This window comes from Pongo pygmaeus, chromosome 19 (genome assembly GCF_028885625.2).
Source record: "Pongo pygmaeus isolate AG05252 chromosome 19, NHGRI_mPonPyg2-v2.0_pri, whole genome shotgun sequence".
NCBI classification, from domain to species: Eukaryota; Metazoa; Chordata; class Mammalia; order Primates; family Hominidae; genus Pongo; species Pongo pygmaeus.
In genome coordinates, this window is record NC_072392.2 from 98,606,769 (window position 1) to 98,622,177 (window position 15,409).

Consider the following 15,409-nt stretch of genomic DNA (forward strand, 5'->3'; position numbering starts at 1 on the left):
TTTCCTCCCAAAAAAATACATGTCCAAACATGGTCTTTCCCACCTTCTTTACATTGTGGCTTGAATACAGTAACAAAGGCCATAGCACCACACATCTGTCCCCCGCTGCATGTCGCGTTCCAGGTCTGACGGCAGGATGACCCGGCTCCTCCGTCCCAAGGAAAGCCACTGTTGTGACTTCTCCTATGGATCAGTTTTTTTTTGTTTTTGTTTTTGTTTTTTTTTAAGACGGAGTCTCACTCTGTCACCCAGGCTGGAGTGCAGTGGCGCGATCTCGGCTCACTGCAAGCTCCGCCTCCCGGGTTCACACCATTCTCCTGCCTCAGCCTCCCAAGTAGCTGGGATTACAGACGCCTGCCACCACGCCTGGCTAATTTTTGTATTTTTAGTAGACATGGGGTTTCACCATGTTAGCCAGGATGGTCTCGATCTCCTGACCTCATGATCCGCCCGCCTTGGCCTCCCAAAGTGCTGGGATTACAGGCGTGAACCACCACGCCCGGCCTCCCATGGATCAGTTTTACCTGTCTTCCAGCTTTGACCTTTCTGCCTCCGACTTTCCCCACTCAGCCCCATGTCTCCGAGCTCTGTCTGTATGGTGCAGGGATCGGCAATTCCTTCTTTCTCGTCTCTGTGCAGCTGTCACCCACTCGAGTTCATGAGTTTCAGTTTGAAAGTGATGTAAGATTTAATGTTTAGACTGATCATTTGTTTGTTTTTTTGAGATGAGTTTTGCTCTTGTTGCCCAGGCTGGAGTGCAGTGGCGCCATCTCAGCTCACTGCAATCTCTGCCTCCTAGGTTCAAGCGATCCTCCTGCCTCAGCCTCCCAAGTGGCTGGGACTACAGGTGTGCACCACCACACCCAGCTAATTTTTGTATTTTTAGTAGAAACAGGGTTTCACCATGTTGGCCAGGATGGTCTCAAACGCCTGACCTCACGTGATCCGCCTGCCTTGGCCTCCCAAAGTGCTGGGATTGCAGATGTGAGCCACTGCACCCAGCACAATCTTTTTTTTTTTTTTTTTTTTTTTTGGAGATGGAGTTTCACTCTTGTTGCCCAGGCTGTAGTGCAATGGCACTATCTCGGCTCACCACAACCTCTGCCTCCTGGGTTCAAGCGATTCTCCTGCCTCAGCCTCCCAAGTAGCTGGGATTACAGGCATGCACCACTAAACCCAGCTAATTCTGTATTTTTGGTCGAGACGGGATTTCTACATGTTGGTCAGGCTGGCCTCGAACTCCCAACCTCAGGTGATTCGCCTGCCTCAGCCTCCCAAAGTGCTAGGATTACAGGCATGAGCTACTGCACCTGGCTGATCATTTTTTTTTAATCTTACTTCAAGTTAGAACTGTGACGTTAGTGATAGAAAACAATTAAGTGTATGTTTTAACTTTCTTCCTTTCAGTTTTCTTGTGTTAAAGTACCACAGACACAGTTTAAGAATAAATATCATTGGTGAGATGATCACGTTCTCTGGAGTGGCTGCTATTTAAACCACCACAGGCAGCTGCCAACTTCCACATAAACTGTGTTTAAGGAATTTATCAGTTACTTAGGATTTATTTTCTACAGAAATAACTATCTTAAATGTTGGCTGGGATCTCAGAAAAGTTTAATCCATATTATGGACAAAATACTCTCTACCTGTGCCATAAAAGCAAGCAAACAAACAAACAAAAAACCTTTGCAATACTAAAATTAAACAAAGCAAAAATACATGACACATGTTGAAGAAACTTTTAGGTGGCTGCTGCTGTGAAGGCTCCAGGGTTGACGGACACTTGGAGAACAAGGTGCCCGTGTCAGGCTCCGGAGGGCTGTGCAGCCTCTGAGTGGTCATTCAGTTTGTTGTTATTGGCCATCGCTGCCCAGCCCTGTGTTGCTGGATTGTTCTAGAAGGAGCTGTGCCATTGGGGGGATTGTTCTAGAAGGAGCTGTGCCATTGGGGGGAACTTCAGCAGTGCCTGTTTCGTTTTCTTCCGGCCCCCTCCCCCTGCGTGCTGTGCTCTAGTCACCCCTGCGCCCAGCCCCCTCTGCGGGCTTCTCTCTTTCTCTTTCACGGCAGCACCTGCATCCTGGCCCCTCTTACATACTTTGAAAGCTCCTGCCTGTATCTTCCCGCCCTGGCCTTTCCCAGGTATAGTGATGCTGTGTTCCCCTGACTGCTGTGGGCTTTTCCTCTCTCCCACTCTCGGGCAGCCCCGCCCAGCGGCAGCCCTGTCCACTTGCCCAGCTGCCTTGAGGCGTGGGCCTCTCGGTGCTTCCAGCGAGCACCTGAGCGCATCCAGGTTCTGTGGCTCCTGACACTTGCACAATGTGCAGGGCTGTGCTTAAAAAGATCACACACTTGGCCGGGTGTGGTAGCTCACACCTGTAATCCCAGCACTTTGGAAGGCCAAAGCAGGCAGATAACCAGAGGTTAGGAGTTCGAGACCAGCCTGGCCAACATGGTGAAACCCTGTCTCTACTAAAAAATACAAAAATTAGCCAGGTATGGTGGCATGCACTTGTAATCTCTACTTGGGAGGCTGAAGCAGGAGAATCACTTGAACCCGGGAGGTGGAGGTTGCAGTGAGCCAAGATCGTACCCCTGTACTCCAGCCTGGGTGACAGAGTGAGACTCTGTCTCAAAAAAAAAAAAAAAAAAGAAAGAAAAGAAAAAGACCACACATTAATTCAGGACTGTGGGGCTCTTCCCAGGAGGAGGTGGCCCTGACCCCTGACCTGTATGCTTCCTGGGAAATGTGCTTCTGGGGAGGACAGAGGGAGGAGGAAGGAGAGGGAGGAAGAGGAAGGCAGGGGAGAGAAGGGAGGCATTACAGGAGGCTTTGAGCCCAGGGAAAGAGGGGTTTTCCCTTGGGTCTGGTGGGTCCGGCATGGAGGCAGGGGGAGGGCGTGATGGGAGCACAGTGGGAAGGGGACCCAGGTTTACCTCTGGGTCAGGAGCCTGGCTGTCTCCTGTGTCTAAGGAGCAGGCCCGGGAGTCTGTAGGGCCCCTCTCTGGGGCGTGCTTTTCCCCCTCAGTCTCCTGGGCACAGCCTGGGGACCTGCTCATTGGCAGGACAGAGGCTGCCTGGGCTTTCGGGGGAGCACACAGATGCCGTTCCCTCCCTCCCTCTTTTCTCCCATATCACCCACGTTCAGGGTGAACCCAGAAAACCCTGGGGAGTGGAAGTGCTTTGGGAATGTGGGCTTCTGCCAAGGCCTGTGGTCCCTCCATCGTAGCCACTCCTTGAGCAGCCTGTACCAGCAGGGAGGAGAGGAGGGGGTGCAGCGTCTCGCCGGGAACCTGAGTCCACAGCCGAGGATGACTGACCCTCCCTCTTGTGTGACAACAGGATTCTGCAGGACAGGGAGATGAAACTGGAAATAATTCAGTCCAAACAGTCTTCCAAGGGACGCTTGCTGCTACAAAAAGGTGGCTCCAAGAAGTTTTTACAGAGAACATGCTCGCATATTCAGGTGCCTCATTCACATACGTCGAGGAAATTGAGGTAAGCATTTGGCCGAAGGCTTCTGGGTAGGGATGTGAGTGATCGTGATTCCTCATGGCCTCAAATCATGGGGTACAGGCTGCTGGCCAGGGGCAGTTGTTGGCCTTCACCTGAGCCTCGGTTCTTCATCTACAAAATGGAGTTGCTCCTGTCTGCCTGGCAGGGTGGCTCTGAGGCAGACAGATGCCGGGTGTAAAGTGCCGCTGCACTGCCTGGTGTCCCCTGGCCGGGCACAGTCCCTGTGGTGATGGAGGTGTGGAGGTGATGGTGCTGGTTGGTGGTGGTGGTGATAGAGGTGCGGAGGTGATGGTGATGGTTGGTGGTGGTGGTGGTGATAGAGGTGATGGTGGTGATGGTGATGGTTGGTGGTGGTGGTGATAGAGGTGATGGTGGTTGTGGTGGAGGTGGAGGTGGTTGTGGTGGGGGTGATGGTGATGGTTGGTGGTGGTGGTGATAGAGGTGATGGTGGTTGTGGTGGAGGTGGAGGTGGTTGTGGTGGGGGTGATGGTGATGGTTGGTGGTGGTGGTGATAGAGATGATGGTGGGGATGATGGTCATGGAGATGGTGAAGGGGAGGTGATGGTGGTGATGGTGGTGGTGATTGTGGTGGAGGTGATGGTGGTGGTGGTGGTGGTGATTGTGGTGGAGGTGATGGTGGTGATGGTGATGGTAGTTATGGTTGTGGAGGTGGTGGTGGAGGTGGAGGAGATGGAGGTGATGGTGGTGATGGTGGTTGTGGTGGAGGTGGAGGTGGTTGTGGTGGAGGTGATGGTGGTGGAGGTGATGGTGGAGGTAATGGAGGTGATGGTGGTGGAGGTGGTGGTGGTGATGGTGGTGGTGGAGGTGATGGTGGAGGTAATGGAGGTGATGGTGGTGGTGGAGGGGATGGAGGTGATGGTGGTGATGGTGGTTGTGGTGGAGGTGATGGTGGTGATGGCGATGGTGGTGGAGGTGATGGTGGAGGTAATGGAGGTGATGGTGGTGGAGGTGATGGTGGAGGTGATGGTGGTGGAGGTGATGGTGGAGGTAATGGAGGTGATAGTGGTGGAGGTGATGGTGGTGGTGGAGGGGATGAGGGTGATGGTGGTGATGGTGATTGTGGTGGAGGTGATGGTGGTGATGGTGGAGGTAATGGAGGTGATGGTGGTGGAGGTGATAGTGGAGGTAATGGAGGTGATGGTGGTGGAGGTGATAGTGGAGGTAATGGAGGTGATGGTGGTGATGGTGGTTGTGGTGGAGGTGATGGTGGTGGTTGTGGTGGAGGTGACGGTGATGCTGGTGGTGGAGGTGATGGTGGAGGTACTGGAGGTGATGGTGGTGATGGCGATGGTTGTGGAGGTGATGGTGGTGGAGGTGATGGTGGAGGTAATGGAGGTGATGGTGGTGGAGGTGGTGGAGGTACTGGAGGTGATGGTGGTGATGGCGATGGTTGTGGAGGTGATGGTGGTGGAGGTGGTGGAGGTGACTGGTGGTGGTGGTGGAGGTGATGGTGGTGGAGGTGGTGGAGGTGACTGGTGGTGGTGGTGGAGGTGGTGGAGGTGACTTGTGGTGGTGGTGGAGGTGATGGTGGTGGTGGTGGTGGAGGTGACAGTGGTGGTGCTGGTGGTGGAGGTGGTGGAGGTACTGGAGGTGATGGTGGTGGTGGAGGTGATGGTGGTGGAGGTGGTGGTGGAGGTGGTGGAGGTGACTGGTGGTGGTGGTGGAGGTGATGGTGGTGGTGGTGGTGGAGGTGGTGGAGGTGACTGGTGGTGGTGGTGGAGGTGATGGTGGTGGTGGTGGTGGAGGTGACTGGTGGTGGTGGTGGAGGTGATGGTGGTGGAGGTGGTGGAGGTGACTGGTGGTGGTGGTGGAGGTGATGGTGGTGGAGGTGGTGGAGGTGACGGTGGTGCTGGTGGTGGAGGTGGTGGAGGTACTGGAGGTGATGGTGGTGGTGGAGGTGATAGTGGTGAAGGTGATGGAGGTGGTGGAGGTTATGGAGATAATGGTGGTGGTGGAGGTGATGGATATTTGAACATGCCTGACCTAAGAAAAGTTCATTTTCATTTTTGGCTGGGCACTGTGGCTGATGCCTGTAACCCCAACTCTTTAGGAAGCCTAGGTGGAAGGGTGGCTTGAATCCAGGAGGTCAGGGCTGCAGTGAGCTATGACTGTGCCACTGCACTCCAACCCAGGTGACAGAGCGAGACCCTGTCTCTTAAAATATTTTTTTACAGTGCATTTTCATGTGTTTCAACCTCCTAGTGTCCCTGCCAAAAATATTTTAATCTGAATCAAATCATGGGGAAATTACGAGACAAATCAGGTCAAAAGACAGTTTACAAAACAGTTGGCCTGAACTTTTCAAAACTGTCAACATGTTAAAAGAAAAAAGAAAAAAATGACCAGGGAACTCTTCTAGAAAAGAGATGTGATAAGTAAATGTAGAAAAGAGATGTGATAAGTAAGTACAGCGTGTGTCCCAGGAGGATCTAGGATCCAGTCAGTACAGGAGCTGGAGCACGAGAGGAACGGGGTGCTCTTCCTGGGGGCAGAGTGTCCTCCTCTCCACGTTGCATGTCCTGAGTGGGAAACCTGCACAGAGTTGTATGGAGAAGGGCTGGGGTCTTAGGAGACCCTGCCCAGGTATGTAGTGGCTAGGTGCCATGATGCCTGCAACTTACTTTCCAACGGTTTGGGAGAGAAAATGCTCATTTATGCAGAGAGTCCGAAGAGCGAGCAGAGAGGAGAGAGGAAGAGTGAAAGCAGCTGTGTGAAGCGTGACCAGCACAGGACTGTAGTTGAATGAATGTGGGTGGTGGTGTGCTATTCTTGCGACCTTTTTGAAAGTTCAAAAATTTTCAAAGTATAACATTAGAGATAAATCCTTTCAGAATAAAAAGCCAGTTGTGCAGTAGGAGGACCAGTAGTGGCCCCTGGTTGGGTCTCTGATTCTAGAAAGCCAATCTGGGCTGCTGTGACCGGCCACTAGCACGGCTCACTGTTGATGAAGGTTGGGGAGAGCCCTGGTGCTCGCGGAGTCCCGCGCTCTCTGTATTGCCGTAATGCTCTGTCTTTCTCCCTTCATGAGAGTGTGCCGTGGCATTTAGTCGTGAGAGTGGGTGTGACCTGTGTGCGGGTTTTGCAGGTCTGGAGGCGGCTGGTGGAAATCCACTTCCCCATGGAGCATGGCTGGAAGGAGTCGTTGCTGGGAGACATGGAATGGAGGCTCAAACAGGTACCAAAAGTTCGGGGGCAATCTTTTCAGGGTGTGAAGGCAAGCTGGAGAACCCCAGACCATTAGCGACAGCCAAGAGATCTCAGCAGTGCCTCTCTGTGGGCAGGGATGGGGTGAATCCCAGCTCCATGTTTCTGTTTCTGATCCAGCCCTTATAGTCTGTCCCCAGAAGAGCGCTTTGGAGTCTTACTGAGAGGACAGAGAGGAACAAGGGCCCAGGATCTCACCATCATGGGGGTGCAGGATCTTTCCTGACCCCTTCGTTGGACTTGCGACGGGGATGCTGTGTTTACTTGGCCCGCTGTGCTCAACCCCTTGTGGGAGGGAGCACGTGAGTGAGTGTGGCATCTGGCCAGCTGCTTTGGGAGCTGGCAGGAGCAAGCTCCGTGCAGGCCCTGCAGCAGTGCCCAGGTTGAGGTGCCTGCAACCCCCGAAGCTCTAGAGGGCATGTTACAGTGCTCTCTTAGCTCTGCCGTCTATAGACAGTGGTGTGTTATCAGCTCAGTGGGCCCCTTGCCTTCTTGCCTAGGGTGGCTGCCCTCTGCCAGGGCCAGTGTGACACCCTCTTTTAGGTACCCACAATTGGTGGGTCCCAAGCTCTTGTCCAGCATCCAAGAAGAATGAGGTCACCTGGACACTTGAAGGATGGTGAAGGTGGAGAATTTTATTAAGCAATGGAAATGGCTCTCCGTGGAGAGGGGAGCTGGAGAGGGGATGGGTTAGGTGGGGAATCTTCCTCTGGTCCAGGTGTCTGGCTGGCTCTTCCCTGAAGTCAGGATGTCTTTCCAAAGTTAAACCCTCTCTTCTTGGAAGTCCAGCCATCCCTCTGAAGTCAAGTCACCTGTTTCCAGTCAAGCTACTTCTCTTTCACTATTCTATTGGTAAAAAGACATTACGCCGAAAGAACCAGTGGGAAGAGAGCAGGCACGCAGGGATAGAGGTTCTCACTTTGGGCCATGGGTTTCAGGCTTTTCGGCTCGAAGGTGGGGTTTTGCCAGGGACCCGCCCTTGTCTGCATAGGATTTCTCTGCCTCCTGCCTCCATCAATGGGGCCCCAGGCACAGGAGGGGCCAAACCTGCCTATAGGCAGCAAGTCTAAGTGGCCTGTTGGTGACAGGAGCCTCATGACACACAAGTGGAGAACACACAGACATGCCCCTCATTCTGAATTAAGGCCTGAGGCTCGAGGAAAATTAGCTTTTATGTGATACGAGAGTTTTATATGTAACTTTTTTTTTTTTGAGACAGAGTCTCGCTCTGTCGCCCAAGCTGGAGTGCCGTGGTGGGATGTCGGCTCACTGCAAACTCTGCCTCCCAGGTTCATGCCATTCTCCTGCCTCAGCCTCCCGAGTAGCTGGGACTACAGGTGCCCGCCACCACGCCCAGCTGTATTTTTGTATTTTTTGTAGAGATGAGGTTTCACCATGTTAACCAGGATGGTCTCTATCTCCTGACCTCGTGATCCACCCGCCTCAGCCTCCCAAAGTGCTGGGATTACAGGCGTGAGCCACCGCGCCTGGCCTATATATAACTGTTAAATGGATCTTTAAAGGGAAAAGTCAGAAACAAGGAAAAATGACCTATTTCTCATGACTTACCTGTTTTTGCAAGCCAGGTGCTTTTTCTGCAGAGTGGGAAAAGAGACTCTTTTACATTTTAGCCTTTGGTCCACTGGTGGGGGGCAGGGAGGACATGCTTTGCGTGGGCCGGGAGAAGCTTAAAATTGGGGGAAACGGTAAAACAGTGGGAAAGTAAAAATGATGAAAGAACTTTCATCCCATAGAGCACTGGAGCGCTGCATCCGAAAGCTCTGAAACCACCCCCCTTCGATTTTTGCAGGAGAAACCCCTCTCCCAGATCACTGCCTACTGCAATAGCCGCTGGGACACCAAAGGCTTAGAGGACAGTGTGGCCAAGACCTTTGAGAAATGCGCCATTGAAGCCGTGAGCTCAGCCTGCCAGGTGAACAACCTCTCCTCCCCGGGGAAACGGATTCGGGCTCACAGCTGTGTTCTGCCATGACCCAGCTAAGGGCTATGGAGCACCCGCTGGGTCTCAGCTCCTCTGCTAACTCAGAGATTGGGAAGTGGGCACCCTCCTCCCTCGCCAAGGGCAATGGTGCTGAAATCCAGTTCTCTCCGGATTCCTCGGTGTGCTGCACAGCCCCTGCTGCTCGTACCATCCTGCATGTGTTCCATATGGAATCACGGCCGTGCGCATGTGGCACAAGTCACATGGGCTTGCAGGCCATTCCTCAGACAGCCCTGTTATCATTGTGGCTGCTGGTTTGTTTGATTGTTAACACTTACTCAGTAGGTGTGCAGGAAAAGACTCCAAAGGTTGACAGAACATTTATGGAAGCAAAATGTGTGAAATGGAAAATTGTATCAATTTATTTAGCTCTTTTCGGCAGAGGGGAAGAGATTGTGCCCCCTGTCTCCCAGGAACAGTCTCGCAGGCAATACCACACGAGGAAGCCCCCTGCTGGCCACGGCTCCCCCGCTCACATTTCCTAATTGGACACTTAACCCCTGCACAAGCACAGCCTTGCGGCCACAGGGGAAGTCCAGAAACATTGAGGTCATTGAATTCCGGGGACCAAGGGGTTCTAATTTTTTAAGTGACTGATACCTTTGATAAGGTTTTCCTTTCCCTTTTTAGTTAACTCTCTGTTGAGATATCGTTCATATGCCATACGGTACATCCGTCAAAAGTTCTAGTTCAGCAGGTTTTGGGGTAGTCACAGATATGTACAGTCATCAGCACAGTTAACAACAGAGCATTTTCATCACTTCAAAGAGAAACCCTGTCCCCTTTAGCCATGATCCTCCTCCCTCCAGCCACCCACTCCCCTCTGCAGAGGCATAAACAATCGCTGAACATAAAACAACTGCTTCTGTGGCTGTCTCTGTTCTGACTGTCATATGAATGGAATCATATCATATGTGGCCTTTTGGGTATGGCTTACTTCACTGAGCATAATGTTTTTGTTTTTGTTGTTGTTGTTGTTTGTTTGTTGTTTTTGAGACAGAGTTTCACTCTTTTTGCCCAGGCTGGAGTGCAATGGTGCGATCTTGGCTCACCGCAACCTCTGCCTCCCGGGTTCAAGTGATTCTCCTGCCTCAGCCTCCCAAGTGTTGGAATTACAGCTACTTTTTGTTTAAAGAGTCTTTTAATTGTTTAAAGAACAATGTGCTGCCACACTCGGCTAATTTTGTATTTTTAGAAGAGACAGGGTTTCTCCATGTTGGTTAGGCTGGTCTTGAACTCCCGACCTCAGGTGATCCACCCACCTTGGCCTCCCAAAGTGCTGAGATTACAGGCGTGAGCCACCATGCCCCGCCAAGCATAATGTTTTAAAAGTCCATCCAGGCTGGACGCGGTTGCTCACGCCTGTAATCACAGCCCTTTGGGAGCCCAGGAGTTCAAGACAAGCCTGGGTAATAGAGTAAGACCCTGTCTCTATAAAAACTAAAAAATAAACAAAAACAATTAGCCAGGCATGGCTGGGCTCACCTGTGGTCCCAGCTACTTGGGAGGCTGAGGTGGGAGGCTCCCTTGGGCCCAGAAGGTCAAGGCAGCAGTGAGTCATGATCACACCACTGCACTTCAACCTGGGGGACAGAGCAAGACCCTGTCTCAAAAAGCAATAACAACTAAAGTCCATCCATATTGTAGCATGTGTCAGTTTACGTTAAGTATTCCTTACCCAAAATGCTTGAGACCACAAGTGTCTTGGATTTCAGATGTTTTCAAATTTTGGAATATTTGCATTTACATAATGAGATGTCTTCCAGATGGGACCCAGAGTCTAACCACAAAATTCACTTGTTTCATATACATCTTATACACGTAGCCTGAAGATAATTTTATACAATATTTTTAACAATTTTGTGCATGAGACAAAGTTTGTGTTAAGTATTTGTGTGTTGAATTTTTCACTCGTGGCATCATTATACTCAAAAAGTTTGGATTCTGGAGTATTTTGGATTTTGGGATTAAGAATGCTCAACCTATATTTCATTTTTTTCCATGGCCAAATATTACCGTTTATCCATGTGTCCATTGACGGCCATCTAGGTTGCTTCTTCGGCTATTATAAATCTGCTGATACAAACATTAGTGTACATGTTTATGTGTGGGTGTATGTCTTCATTTCTCCTGGGTGTATACCTCGATGTGGAATTGCTGAATCATATGGTAACTCCATGTTTAATTGTTTAAAGAACTGTCGGGCCGAGTCCCACAGCAGCTGAACCATTTTCAATCCCTCCAGCAGCTTAGGAGGCTTCCAGGTTCTCCACATCCTCACCAACATGTGTTATCTAACTTTTTGATTCTAGCCATCCTAGTGGGTATGAAGTGGTCTCCACATCTTCACCAACATGTGTTATCTAACTTTTTGATTCTAGCCATCCTAGTGGGTATGAAGTGGTATCTCCTTGTGGTTTTTGTTTGTTTTTTTGAGACGGAGTCTTGCTCTGTCACCCAGGCTGGAGTGCGGTGGCGTGATCTTGGCTCACTGCGACACCTCCACCTCCTGAGTTCAAGCAATTCTCCTGCCTCAGTCTCTCGAGTAGCTGGGACTACAGACATGTGCCACCATGCCCAGCTGATTTTTGTATTTTGGGTAGAGATGGGGTTTTACCATGTGGGCCAGGATGGTCTCAATCTCTTGACCTCATGGTCCACCTGCCTCGGCCTCCCAAAGTGCTGGGATTACAGGCATGAGCCACCGTGCCCGGCCTCATTGTGGTTTTTAACTGCATTTCTCTGATAACTAATGATATCAAGCATCTTTTCATATGCTTATTGGATTTGTCTGTATCTTCTTTGGAGAAATGTTTATTGAGATATTTTGCCCCTCATCCCCACCCCCCCCCCTTTTTTTTTTTTTTTTTTTGAGAAAAGGTCTCGCTTTGTCACCCAGGCTGGAATACAATGGCACGATCGCAGCTCACTACAGCCTCAACCTCCTGGGCTGAAGTGGTCCTCCCACTTCAGCGTCCCGAGTAGCAGGGACTACAGGCATATGCCATCATGTTCAGCTCATTAAAAAAAAAATTTCTCTGGGCTGGGCACGGTGGCTCACGCCTGTAGACCATCCTGGCTAACATGGTGAAACCCTGTCTCTACTAAAAATACAAAAAATTAGCTGGGCATGGTGGCATGTGCCTGTAGTCCCAGCTGCTTGGGAGGCTGAGGCCAGAGAATCACTTGAACCCATGAGGCGGAGGTTGCAGTGAGCTGAGATTGTGCCATTGCACTCCAGCCTGGGCGACAGAGCGAGACTCTGTCTCAAAAAAAAAATTTTCTTTGTGTAGAGACAGGGTCTTGAGGTGTTGCCCAGGCTGGTCTTGGACTCCTGGACTCACATGAGCCTCCCTCCTTGGCCTCCCAAAGTGTTGGGATTGAAGGCATGAGCCACTGCACCTGGCCTCTTTTGCTCATTTTTAAATTGGGTTGTCTTTTTATTATAGAGTTGGGAGTCTTTATTCTATATACAAATTCCTTGTCAGATACATAATTGCAAGTATTTTCTCCCATTCTATGTGTTGTTTTTTCACATTCTTGTTGGTTTCTTTTGAAACACAGAAGTCTTTAATTTTGAAGAAGTTGAGCATATCTGTTTTTTCTTTTGTTGCTTGTACTTTTGGTGTCAAAGAATCCTTTGCCAAATCCTAGGTGATGAAGATTTACTCCTATGTTTATTTATCTCTAAATGTTTTATAGTTTTAGCTCTTACATTTAGGCCTTTGATCCATTTTGAGTTCCTTTTTGTATATGGTGCATATGGTGTGAGGTAAGGGTTCTGTTTCATTCTCTTGCATGTGGACATCCAGTTGTCCCAGCATTTGTTGAAAGGACTCTATATTCCCCGTTGAGTGATGTTGGCACTTTTGTCAAAAATCTGTTGACGATACATATATGGATTTATTTCTAGATTTTCAAGTCTATGTGTTGATCTACTTGTCTATCCTTGTGTCAGTACCACACTGTTTGGACTACCATTGGTTTCTAGTAAGTTTTGAAATTGGGATGCGTTAGTCCTCCTACTTTGTTCTTATTTTTCAAGATTGTTTTGGCTATTTTGGGTCCCTTGCAATTTCATAAGAATTTTAGAATCAGTATGTCAGTTTCCACTGAAAAGGAAGTCAGCTGGGATTCTGATAGGGCTGGTATTCAATGTATAGATCAGTTTGGAGAGCACTGCCGTCTTAACAAGGTTAAGTTGGATTTCTTTCATTCAATTAGATTTTTTTTTTTCCCTGTTTAGACGGAGTCTCGCTCTGTTGCCCAGGCTGGAGCGCCCAAGTAGCTGGGACTACAGGTGCCCACCACCATGCCTGGCTAATTTTTGTATTTTTAGTAGAGACGGGGTTTCACCATGTTGGTCAGGCTGGTCTCGAACTCCTGACCTCAGATGATCCACCCTCCTTGGCCTCCCAGAGTCTTGGGATTACAGGCATGAGCCACCATTCCTGGCCAATTTCTTTTAACAATGTTTTGTATTTTTCATAGTTTAAATTTTGCACTTCTTTTGTTAAATTTCTAAGTACTTTTTTTTTGGGGGGGGTGCTATTGTAATTGGAATTGTTTTCTGAATTCCGTTTCCAGATTGTTCCTTGCTGGTGTCTAGACACACAGTGCTCCATGTGTCTTGTATCCTGCAACATTGCTGAGCTCATTTGGTAGCTCAAATTGTGTGCGTGTGTGTGTGTGTGTGTGTGCATGAGAGACACATTTTCTATACATAAGATGATATCATCTGTGAATAGAGTTTCACTTCTTCCAATCTGGATGCCTTTTATTTCTTTCTCTTGCATAACTGCCCTGGCTAGAACCTCCAGTACAATGTTGAATGAAAGTGGACATCTTTGTCTTGTTCTGATCTTAAGAGAAGGTTTCAGTCTTTTGCCACCAGGTGTGATGTCAGCATGAGCTTTTCATAGATGCCCTTTATCAGTTTGTGGAAGTTCCTTTTTGTTCCTCATTTGTTGAATTTTTTTTTTTCTTTAATCATAGAAGAGAGTTGGATTTTGTCAAATGCTTTTCCCCTATCTACTGAAATGATCATGTGATATTTTCCTATTATTATTAACTGATATTTGATGTTAAATCAACCTTTCATCCCTGAGATAAATTACACTTGATCGTGGTGTATAGTTCCTTTAACATGTGGCTGGATAAGGTTTTCTTTTATCCTTTTAAATGTCAGAAAGTATCTATTATAAATTAACCTTGTGGTTTTCACTAATTACTGAAATGTTTTGCAGAAACTTTGAACCTAAGGAAGAAAAATATTGTTTCTCGGAGGAGAATTAAAAAGAGAATTAAAATGTATATGTTGTTTGTAGGCAGCTTTTTAAAAGAATTACAGTTTAGGAACATAAAATATATGCTATATTAAGGGTTTATTCATTTTTGGTATTTTTCATGATATGAAAGTCCAAAAAAAAAATGTAGAAACTGGCAGCCAGAAGGAAGGAGGGTGACTGGTTATGTTGGTGTGTGTTTGTGTGTGTGTCTTCACATCTCTGGTGCTGGACACTTAAGGAGGCAGTATACAAGGAAATGAAAATTTTCGAAGAAATGTAAAGTGTTTTACTATTTTGCTCTTTTTGTGGCCTTATAAAACAAGTTACAGTAGATTTCTGAAATGCTATTGAGTAGGTAATTTGCTTTTGTTATTTCAAAACAAACTAATGAAAAACTTCTAAATGTCCCTCTTTTATTAATTTTCTTGTAGTCTCAGACCAGTATCCTTCAGGGGCTCTCTTGCTCTGATTTGCGGAAATTTGGCACCCTCTTGTCTGCTGTGATCACTAAGTCCTGGCCTAGGAACAATGGGGAAGCCGTGGACAACTTCGATGACATTTTAAAGCATCTGCTCACGTTGGCAGATGTCAAGCACCTCTTCAGATTGTGTGGTATGTTTGCGGGAGTGCTGGGAACATCAGCTCAGGGAAGGTGGTGTCTTCCTGACTCTGGGAAAGGTGGGAGGCAGAAGATTTGACATGATGATACTGAATTGGGATGGGCTGATGTTTGACAAAGGCTGCAGTTTGGACAGAGAGACCCTGGAAGGCTCAGAGTGTCTTGCGTTGTAAATAATAACTAATGCTAACAGCCACTATTCATTGAATGCTTGCTGTACCCTAGTGAGTGTGCTGGGTTGCAAGGGAAGTGCCCTTGAAACAACCCTTCTGAAAGTCCCCTTCAAGGCCCCCAATTTTCAGATCAGGAAACAAATGGAGAAGGCAATGCGACTCACCTAAGGTCTCAAAGATTATAAGTAGTAAAAACTAAAACCCAGACCCAGGTATGTCTTATTTGGAGATCAATATAGAATGTCCAAGCCAACATTGATGACCTCAACAGAAAGTGAAGTATGTGCTGTCTGATTTCCCACCCAGCCCCCCGTGCCCCAAGTGTTCTGTGGTCAAGGAGGGAGACAGACAGACATTCCATCCTAAAAACGTTAGAGTCCAGTTGACGTGTGAGACCTTAGATTCATGTCTTTTAGTGAGAAGGCACTGGATGTGGAACAGCCAAAATCAATGCTGAGCTTCCTACACATCAGGGAAGTTGTGGGGATCAAATAACTGAATTAATATGGGAGTGCATAAGTAAAAGCTACTCTCTTGAAAAGATCATTTTTGTGTTATTTGTATTTATTTATTTATTTTTGAGATGGA

The 15,409-nt window shown here is 48.4% G+C and overlaps 1 protein-coding gene across 10 annotated transcripts in view; it reads left to right on the plus strand.

Moving 5' to 3' along the window:
• The window catches only part of RNF213 (ring finger protein 213), a 135,184-nt gene that overhangs the window by 50,104 nt on the left and 69,671 nt on the right, over positions 1-15,409 (plus strand). For all 10 annotated transcript variants that reach the window (XM_063656911.1, XM_054457852.2, XM_063656912.1 and 7 more), the window contains 4 exons: positions 3,341-3,496; positions 6,621-6,710; positions 8,550-8,672; positions 14,461-14,641. In XM_063656911.1, coding sequence (XP_063512981.1) covers positions 3,341-3,496; positions 6,621-6,710; positions 8,550-8,672; positions 14,461-14,641 — 550 coding nt within the window. The remainder of the gene's footprint in view (positions 1-3,340; positions 3,497-6,620; positions 6,711-8,549; positions 8,673-14,460; positions 14,642-15,409) is intronic.